Raw genomic sequence first — 11,075 nt, forward strand, 5'->3', positions numbered from 1 at the left:
CTGACTGACTGAGGACTGACTGACTGACTGATGACTGACTGACTAATGACTGACTGACTGACTGAGGACTGACTGACTGATGACTGACTGACTGACTGAGGACTGACTGACTGATTGACTGAGGACTGACTGAGGACTGACTGATGACTGAGGACTGACTGATGACTGACTGACTGACTAATGACTGACTGACTGACTAATGACTGACTGACTGACTGCCTGAGGACTGACTGACTGATGACTGACTGACTGACTGAGGACTGACTGACTGACAGACTGAGGACTGACTGATGACTGAGGACTGACTGACTGACTGAGGACTGACTGGCTGACTGAGGACTGACTGACTGACTGACTGACTGAGGACTGACTGACTGATGACTGACTGAGGACTGACTGACTGACTGACTAATGACTGACTGACTGAGGACTGACTGACTGATAACTGACTGAGGACTGACTGACTGACTGAGGACTGACTGATGACTGAGGACTGACTGACTGACTGAGGACTGACTGGCTGACTGAGGACGGACTGACTGAGGACTGACTGACTGAGGACTGACTGACTGACTGAGGACTGACTGACTGACTGAGGACTGACTGGCTGACTGAGGACTGACTGACTGACTGAGGACTGACTGACTGACTGAGGACTGACTGACTGACTGACTGATGACTGACTGACTGAGGACTGACTGACTGACTGAGACTGACTGACTAATGACTGACTGACTGAGGACTGACTGACTGATGACTGACTGACTGACTGAGGACTGACTGACTGATTGACTGAGGACTGACTGACTGAGGACTGACTGACTGACTGAGGACTGACTGAGGACTGACTGACTGACTGACTGATGACTGACTGACTGACTGACTGACTGACTAATGACTGACTGACTGACTGAGGACTGACTGACTGATGACTGACTGACTGACTGATGACTGAGGACTGACTGACTGAGGACTGACTGACTGATGACTGACTGAGGACTGACTGACTGACTTAGTCTGATGAGGCAATGTGAACCAGGTGCGTGGGAAAACAAGACAAAACAAATGGAAAATTAAAGGTGGAGCGGCGATGGCTAGAAGACCGGTGACGTCGACCGCCGAACGAACAAGGAGAGGGACCGACTTCGGCGGAAGCTGTGACAAAATGATATAAAGTAAAAATATAAAGTAATAATATAAAGTAAACATGAGAACGCAAGCTACAGTGGCAAGAAAAAATGTGAACACTTCGGAATTACCTGGATTTCTGCAAAAATCAGTCATAAGATTTGATATGATCTTCATCTTAGTCACAACAATAGACCATCACAGTGTGCTTAATAAACTGATAACACACAAATTATTGTATTTTTCTTGTCTATATTGAATACATCCTTTAAACATTCACAGTGTAGGTTGGAAAAAGTATGTGAACCCCTAGGCTAATGACTTTTCCAAAAATTGGAGTCAAGAATCAGCTAACCTGGAGTCCAATAAATGAGACGAGATTGGAGATGTTGGTTAGAGCTGCCTTGTCCTATAAAAAACACTTACAAAATTTGAGTTTGCTATTCACAAGAAGCATTGCCTGATGTAAACCATGCCTCGAACAAAAGAGATCTCAGAAGACCTAAGATTAAGATTTGTTGACTTGCATAAAGCTGGAAAGGGTTACAATAGTATCTCTAAAAGCCTTGATGTTCATCAGTCCACGGTAAGAGACATTGTCTATAAATGGAGAAAGTTCAGCACTGTTGCTACTCTGCCTAGAACTGGCCATCCTGCAAAGATGACTGCAAGAGCACAGTGCAGAATGCTCAATGAGGTAAAGAAGAATCCTAGAGTGTCAGCTAAAGACTTACAGAAATCTCTGGAACATGCTAACATCTCTGTTGATGAGTCTACGATACGTAAAACACTAAACAAGAATGGTGTTCATGGAAGGGCACCACGGAAGAAGCCACTGCTGTCCAAAAAAAAACATTGCTGCATGTCTGAAGTTCGCAAAAGAGCACCTGGATGTTCCACAGCGCTTCTGGCAAAATATTCTGTGGACAGATTAAACTTAAATTGAGTTGTTTGGAAGGAACACACAACACTGTGTGGAGAAAAAAAGGCACAGCATGGCAACATCAAAACCTCATCCTAATTGTAAAGTATGTTGGAGGGAGCATCATGGTTTGGGGCTGCTTTGCTGCCTCAGGGCCTGGACAGCTTGCTATCATCGGCGGAAAAAGGAATTCCCAAGTTTATCAAGACATTTTGCAGGAGAATGTAAGGCTATATGTCTGCCAATTGAAGCTCAACAGAAGTTGGGTGATGCAACAGGACAATGACCCAAAACACAGAAGTAAATCAAGAACAGAATGGCTTCAACAGAAGAAAATACGCCTTCTGGAGTGGCCCAGTCAGAGTCCTGACCTCAACCCCATTTAAAATGCTGTGGCATGACAATGAGAACAGTTCACACTAGACATCCTAAGATTATTGCTGAACTGAAACAGTTTTGTAAAGATGAATGGTCCAAAATTCCTCCTGACCGTTGTGCGGGTCTGATCCGCAACTACAGAAAACGCTTGGTTGAGTTTATCGCTGCCAAAGGAGGGTCAACCAGCTATTAAATACAATGGTTCATATACACTTTCCACACTTCACTGTGAATGTTTACACGGTGTGTTCAATAAAGACATGAAAACGTATAATTGTTTGTGTGTTATTAGTTTAAGCAGACTGTGTTTGTTGTTGTGACTTGATGAAGATCAGATAAAATGTTATGCAGAAATCCAGGTAATTCCAAAGGGTTCACCTACTTTTTCTTGCCACTGTATATACAGGCTCAGTGTCAGTACCAAAATTACAATGTGCAGGCGTAGTTGAGTAACTTGCTTCGATGGTGATGAATTCATCTCCAACAATAATTTAAAAAATTAATATTTTTAACAGGTGCCCTTATACTTATAGATGTTGTACTTTCACTCATTATGGAAAATAAGTTAGCTTATCTACTCTGTATGCTGAAAGTTCATTCTCCATATTTACTTCAGGTTGACAACTTCACATTCTTAAATTCTTTGCACTAATTGGTATTTTTTTGTAATCAGATCAAATCTGCAATAGATCTGATGTGAAAAGATCTAATGTTATTGGTCAAAATACCAATTAGTGGAAAAAATATCTGAATTTGTCTGCCTGCGTAAACGCAGCCATAATGGGGTTAGATTGTGCTTGGAATATTCTCAGTAACTATTCGTTTTTATCCAACTCTTCATGATGCATACTGATATAATAGAATGTTAATACGGTTTCCCTGTTTGAATCAGTTTGGTTTCCCTGTTTGAATCAGTTTGGTTTCCCTGTTTGAATCAGTTTGGTTTCCCTGTTTGAATCAGTTTGGTTCCCCCTGTTTGAATCAGTTTGGTTCCCCCTGTTTGAATCAGTTTGGATCCCCCTGTTTGAATCAGTTTGGATCCCACTGTTTGAATAACACAAAACCGCACCACTACTCTCAGGAAGACGTGTCTGTCACTCTGTCATGATGTACTTTATAGTGGGAGTAATTCAGATTTAATTAAATGCAAGACAGAATATGACAAAAAGCTATATGAGATATGAGAGCATCTACCAAACTTTGAATCTATCCATTTGATTCATTGGAAATATTAATTTCACTCTACTGTTATGTATAGTGAGCGTTCGCGTTGCTGTAGTGCTTCTAGCTATTACAATGGTACTGTGTTTATATCAGAGTATCTTTGACAATTGAGCTTGTGTTATATGCTTGTATTTTCCTGTCAGTTGAGGAAGGACTGTATTTGTTTTGGTTGTATTCTGTACCTGTCTTCTGCAGGCTTTATACTGGGTCTATATCAATAGCCTAAACTGTATATTTCTGGTTTAGTTGTTTATACACTGTCTTATTGGGGGGGACACACAGAGTATGGTGGAGTTTCCTTTGTGATGATTGGATCTGGCTGAGATGATGCATATGATTAATCTGATGTGTAGGTAACTGAATGTACGTACAGTTGAAGTCGGAACTTTACATACACCTTAGCCAAATACATTTTAACTCAGTTTTTCACAATTCCTGACATTTAATCCTAGTAACAATTCCCTGTCTTAGGTCAGTTAGGATCACCACTTGATTTTAAGAATGTGAAATGTCAGAATAATAGTAGAGAGAATGATTTATTTCAGCTTTTATTTCTCTCATCAAAGTGCCAGTGGGTCAGAAGTTTACATACACTCAATTAGTATTTGGTAGCACTGCCTTTAAATTGTTGAACTTGGGTCAAACATTTGGGTAGCCTTCCACAAGCTTCCCACAATAAGTTGGGTGAATTGTGGCTCATTCCTCCTGACAGAGCTGGTGTAACTTGAGTCAGGTTTGGAGGCCTCCTTGCTCGCACATGCTTTTTCAGTTCTTCCCACAAATGTTCTATAGGATTGAGGTCATGGCTTTGTGATGGCCACTCCAATACCTTGACTTTGTTGTCATTTAGCCATTTTGCCACAACTTTGGAAGTATACTTGGGGTCATTGTTCATTTGGAAGACCCATTTTCGACCAAGCTTTAACTTCCTGACTGATGTCTTGAGATGTTGCTACAATATATCCGCATAACTTTCCATCCTCATGAATCCATCTATTTTGTGAAGTGCACCAGTCCCTCCTGCAGCAAAGCACCCCCACAACATGATGCTGCCACCCCCGTGCTTCACAGTTGGGATGGTGTTCTTCAACTTGGAAATTGCTCCCAAGGATGAACCAGACTTGTGGAGGTCTACAAATACAAATTGAAATACATCCACAGGTACACCTCCAATTGACTAAAATTATGTCAATTAGACTATCAGAACCTTCTAAAGCCATGACATCATTTTCTCCAAGATGTTTAAATGCACAGTCAACTTAGTGTATGTAAACTTCTGACCCACTGGATTTGTGATACAGTGAATTATAAGTGAAATAATCTGTAAACAATTGTTGGAAAAATTACTTGTGTCACACACAAAGTAGATGTCCTAACCGACTTGCCAAAACTATAGTTAACAAGAAATTTGTGGAGTCTTCTGACTTCAACTATATGTACGTATGTGTATCATCATCATTATTATAGCTAAGATAAATTATTTTATAGATATACTTCATGTGTGTGTTAGTTGACTTTGTGCCATTCATTAGAGAGGGCTTTTTCAATAATAAACTGTTGGATATGAAAGTTTGGTGTTTAGGTTTATTGCCTGGAAAATAAGCAGATTTTCCTCCCAATTCCTGTGAGGGTCGAGGTACATTTATGTTGTTGTTTTTCTTCTATGAACAACATGCCAATGTAACATGATGCTATTATAGTAGCATTATTTCATTAGCATAATTGAATAAAGCATAATTGAATAACATTAGCTAAATTGAATAAACCAGAAATCCACATACAGTGCATTCGGAAAGTATTCAGACCCTGAATGAAGCAAAGCATGGTGGTGGGAGCATCATGCTGTGGGGATATTTTTCAGTGCCATGGACTGGGAGACTAGTCAGGATCAAGGGAAAGATGAACAGAGCAAAGTACAGAGAGATCCTTGATCCTTGATGAAAACCTGCACACCTTCCAACAGGACAACGACCCTAAGCACACAGCCAAGACAACGCAGTAGTGGCTTCGGGAAAAGTTTCTGAATATCCTTGAGTGGTCCAGCCAGAGCCCGGACTTGAACCCAATCGAACATCTCTGGAGAGACCTCAAAATAGCTGTGCACTCCCCATACGACATGACATAGCTTGAGAGGATCTGCAGAGAAGAATGGGAGAAACTCCCCAAATACAGGTGCCAAGCTTGTAGCATCATACCCAAGATTCAAGGCTGTAATCACTGCCAAAGGCGCTTCAACAATGTACTGAGTAAAGGGTCTGAATACTTATGTAAATGTGATATTTCAGTTTTTATTTTTAATACTTTTGCAAAAGTGTCTAAAAAACTGTTTTCGCTTTGTCATTATGGGGTATTGTGTGTACTTTGATGAGGGTGGATTTTAAAAAAATAAGGCTGTAATGTAACAACATTTGGATCAAATGAAGGGTTCTGAATACTTTCTGAATGCACCCTACCTCTTAGTGAAGTGTCCACAGCAGAGCAGCTACAGGTTGCCTACTATCATGTCACATAGGTTATAGTGTAGGGTAGGACAGTTTACATTCTGGAAACGAGGCTTACTGCTATTGCTCTTTCCTACGGTAGAAGGCTCTTTCCTCGCTCGCCTAAATATTCAGTGCTGCAAAGAAAAGGTTCGCCCATGGCCACAGTGTATGTTCGCGACTGCACACTCCATTTCACTATCTCCGGATTTAGTGCTCTCAGGCACATGTTTATATGACCATTTGTGACTACGACTGATAACAAAACTGCGTGTTTCAGTCAATTATGAAATTAGAAGAAGACGGAATCTAAATCCAACAGGCGCTGGCTGGCAACGAGGTATTTCATTTTTCTGTCTGACGATTGATCAGAGACAGATAGAGGGGGGGGGTATTGGGATTGGGGAAGCCAGTTAGGGAAGGGAAGGTATCCTCCATTTTAAAGGTTGTGGGGAACAATACAATAAAACACTGTTTGGGAAAGTGAGCTGTTATCAGTGACCTACATGTCAATCTGTCGCTGTTGTGAAAGTATCATGGTAGAAATTACATAACATATTGACAGGGTAGGTGTTAAATACCTAACCGGCCCGCGGTAGAATGTAAAATGTAGGCCTACATGCTCGCTACATCGTTTTCATTCAAGGCTATGCACTAGGCAAACACATTCACCTATCTATGCAGTCATCACAAAAATATACATTTTCTTGGCTCAATCTGATGCACGTGCAAATTGACTGTCAGTGAGTGATTGTTGTTGCTGTTACTGTACTGAGTGGCTGTAATAAATAGTGTTTTATTGGTCGTCCTTGGCAATTTGCATTCCCCAGCTTTGTAGACACGGGAGCTGTCCAGTAGCAGTGGTGCTGAAATCAACGGCTGCAGAACATTGGCCCAATGGGCTTTTCGCCGCTATCCAGTGCTGAAATTATTCTGGTTCTAGATACATACACCTTTCCGTTTACATGTCAGTTAATTCAAGGTGTTAATAAGTGCAATTAATTACACGAGACTTACGTTAACTAATTGTTGTAACAGCCTAGCAAGCTACTAGCCATTCAATGTTAGGTTAATCCGGAAGAGGTAACTGCAGTCTCAAATTGTAAAAACAGGTCACATAATATTGTGTTTTTCTTCTGTAGATTAACCCCCGGACCTGACTTTGGCTTGGTCTTATCATTCGTAAGTGTGGCATTGGAACAGAACAGCATTCCTGTACTTCTATTTTGAGTTACAGTAATTCCCTCAAACATCTCAGGACAGGTTTTTACATGTTCTGCCGCAGGTGGTTCTAAAACAGTTCTACCTCTTTCCATTTCCTGTCTCACCATTGCCAGGGAGTGGAGATGTTTAAAATGTTTTTTGTTTACAGGAGACACCATGAGGAAGTGCAGTCCCTGGACGTTTCTCCCTATCATGTACTCTCTCTTCACAGCCGCTGGACTCTGGGTTGTGTAAGTGTCTTATTTTTCCAGATCTTTTCAGTTATCTCACGCACCATTCGGCTTTACAGCTGTGTGTGACTAACATAAATTACTTTGGTTACAGGTATTTTATAGCTGTTGAAGATGAGAAGATAACACCCCTGAGTTCAGAATACAAGTAAGGTGGAATATAAATGAAGAACGTAGAAATATGTTATTCCAGTCATTATGACCATGCACTATTTCTAAACATTAGATGCAATTTTTCACAGGCGATCTGGAACTAAATCCCCTCCATATATAAGGTACACAGCCTATGAGTACCAACCTAATTGGTTAGTGATCTTTACCTAGGATTCGTGCTTCCTGTCAATACAATTCTCTCTCTCTCAGCATTGCAGGCAATGCTCCCCCAGCCAGCTGTGTTTTTAGCCAGGTCATGAACCTGGCTGCCTTCGTAGGTAGGCCTGATGCATGTTCTCCTATCTTCTATCATATAAAGTTTACATGTACATGAAAACATAGTGAACATTGGACATTGTACCATAATAATGGCAGGATATGAGATGGACGATAGAGACAAGAATAGAAACAACAGGATGCATATTATAAAATGGGGAAGTACTGTCTATTGATTTGGATGGATTTACAGTCAGCAGTTCCAGCAGCAGAACATGTAATGCTCATTACAGTTATTGATGAGGTTAGTATTGAGCAGAAACAAAAGCCTGCACACCCTGTGGGTCCCCAGTACAAGGAATGAAATGGTTAGAGACTGCCAGAACAGAGAGATCCCTTATGGGTCTTCTCCTTTCAGGGTTCATCATTGGTGTCCTCAGATACCTGCAGCTGAAGCCCCGGGTCCATAAACCCTGGCTCAATATTGGCAGTCTGGTGGCCCTGTCCCTGGCCTGCTTCGGCATGACCTTGGTGGGAAACTTCCAGGTAGGAGTCACTGGCTCTGTCCAGAAAATAAACCTTCAGGCCCTAGACACTTCCCCTAGTCCCTAACTTCCCCTTTCCCAAACTTGGTCCTTGGGACCCAAAGGGGTGCACGTTTAGTTTCTTGCCCTAGCACTACACAGCTGATTCAATCAATCAACTAATCATCAAGCTTTGATTATTTGAATCAGCTGTGTAGTACTAGGGCAAAAACCAAAACATGCACCCAGGGCGGGCCCCAGGACCGAGTTTGGGAAACACTTCCTTAACCGCTAGACCAGGGCTCTCCAACACTGTTCCTAGAGAGCTACCCCCCTGTAGGTTTTCGCTCCAACCCTGTTCCCAGAGAGCTACCCCCTGTAGGTTTTCGCTCCAACCCTGTTCCTGGAGAGCTACCCCCTGTAGGTTTTCGCTCCAACCCTGTTCCCAGAGAGCTACCCCTGTAGGTTTTCGCTCCAACCCTGTTCCTGGAGAGCTACCCCCCTGTAGGTTTTCGCTCCAACCCTGTTCCCGGAGAGCTACCCCCCTGTAGGTTTTCGCTCCAACCCCAGTTATAACTAACCCGATTCAGCTTTTCAACCAGCTAATTATTAGAATTAGGTGCGCTAAATTTGGGTTGGCACGAAGGCTCTCCAGGAACAGGGTTGGAAAGCCCTGCCCTAGACTGTCCCTGGAGTACTTCGTAGGAGTCACTAGTCTTACACAACCCTTAGTCCCTACATTTTATTTTATTTTACTTTATTTAACCAGGTACAGACCCAAAACGTTTGAGAACCACTGACAAAATCTACAAAAACCTCATCTTGGTTTGCAGTGATAATCAGATTTTTATCAGTGTGTGTAGCAGGGTCACAGTAATGAAATTAAACAGATAACAGCCATGTCTGTCATCTGTCTGTAATGTGTCTGGTCCAGCTGTCAAATGACGAGGAGCTCCACAACATTGGGACGTCCATGACGTTTGGCCTGGGGACGTTGTTCTGCTGGGTGCAATCTGTCATCACCCTGAAGGTCAACCTGAGGAACGAGGGCCGGAGGGCGGGCATCCCTCGCTTCCTACTGTCAGGGGCTGTCACCGCCTGCATGCTGCTCTGTATCCTTCCTCTGGCTTGCACCAGGGACTCACTCTGTCACTTAGCAGGCCCTTTTAAACAAAGAGACTTACGGTACAGTGAGGGCATTACTATGGGTATGTTGGCTGGATACAGCTGTGGTGGTGGAAACCTTTCTTTCACTTATCACTTTCACTTATTATTATTCAGCCATGTTAAATCAATGAAAGAGGAAGCTAGGAATTACACATTTTGAAAGTACATTTTGTAAAGTGTTTGTTTGACCCTTAACCCCCACCCCGTTCAGACTTTGCCCTGATGGCGCAACGTCTTCACATGCACGCGGCGAGGGCGCAATGGGCGCTGGTCATGTTCTTCCTGGGCTTCCTCGCCACCTTTGCCATCGAGTTCAGACACTACCACTTCGAGATTGTCTGCACAGACGACCGCGATCCACCTCTCAGCCTCTCAGAAACCTTCTCCGAGGTGTCAGAGTACCAGTCGGACCAGCTATAGGGCGGCTCCAGAGAACAGAACCAGCTATAGGGCAGTTCCAGAGGACAGAAGCAGCTATAGGGCGGCTCCGGAGGACAGAACCAGCTATAGAGCTTTGGCGTACTACAAAACAGTTAGCTTGCCTGTGGTTGTCAGTTGGGGGTAATTTACAAATTAACATATTTGTAAGGGCTCCAGTTTGTCTCTGTTAGTTACTGAAGAAGAGTTAGTCAAAAACTACTGCATGTCTGCCTGTTTGAACACAGCCTGTGAACGACTGTCTTTCTACTAATACTGTACCTTGAGGTGATATTTCAAAAGCAACAAACTCTTTCCATGAGCACAAAGGCATCATTATCTTTGTCAACTCATCAACAGTAACAGGGATGTTCGCTAAAAGTTGCTGAATGGTTTAATTGAAGATGGATGTGCATGAAGATGGCTGTTTTATGTAGCTGTGAGTTGTAGAAGGATAGATAACTCATCTCAGATTGATAGTGACACTACCCCACTGACCTTCCTTTCATATGAATGCAGCCAAATCCTCAATAGAATGTGTGATGGGAGTCATCACCACTCCCATTTTGAGTCTTCTCATTCTACCGACAGAGGTATTCTGCTGCGTTCTCTCTATTTCCTGTCCGTCTGTCTACCTCCTATTTTCAACCTGAATTAAGACAGACAACAGTTTGATGAGCTTCTCTGTGAAGATGAGTAGTACAGTAGTATTATCATCCAGGTACAATGATGCCATTTTGAACCATATCACTGTTGCACCCATTAAACACAAGTCATGGGAACCTTTTTCAGTGTTCTCTCTATTTCACATTTCTTAGTACAACACTAGGCTTTATCATTACCATTCAAGCATAACAGACAAATGCATCTTAGTGTTGTACTGCTGTTTGTTAGAACATTACAATTATATTTTACAATAAAACTTGTCTTTGCATTCTGATTGATGGACTTGTTGAGTATAGCCCAATCCTGTACATGTTTCAAAGTGACTCAATGTACAAAACCCGCTGTG

The 11,075-nt window shown here is 42.4% G+C and overlaps 1 protein-coding gene across 1 annotated transcript; it reads left to right on the forward strand.

Moving 5' to 3' along the window:
* The first annotated feature begins 6,037 nt into the window (after window positions 1–6,037).
* On the forward strand, window positions 6,038–11,003 carry tmem150c (transmembrane protein 150C). Its single transcript, XM_024431033.2, has 9 exons — window positions 6,038–6,472; window positions 7,275–7,314; window positions 7,505–7,586; window positions 7,681–7,734; window positions 7,829–7,861; window positions 7,950–8,017; window positions 8,374–8,501; window positions 9,414–9,591; window positions 9,858–11,003. Exons 3-9 carry the CDS (start codon window positions 7,513–7,515, stop codon window positions 10,064–10,066), a joined length of 744 nt encoding a protein of 247 aa, XP_024286801.1. The 5' UTR covers window positions 6,038–6,472; window positions 7,275–7,314; window positions 7,505–7,512; the 3' UTR covers window positions 10,067–11,003.
* The last annotated feature ends 72 nt before the right edge of the window (window positions 11,004–11,075 follow it).

This window comes from Oncorhynchus tshawytscha, linkage group LG09, assembly GCF_018296145.1.
Source record: "Oncorhynchus tshawytscha isolate Ot180627B linkage group LG09, Otsh_v2.0, whole genome shotgun sequence".
In the NCBI taxonomy this organism is placed as follows: domain Eukaryota; kingdom Metazoa; phylum Chordata; class Actinopteri; order Salmoniformes; family Salmonidae; genus Oncorhynchus; species Oncorhynchus tshawytscha.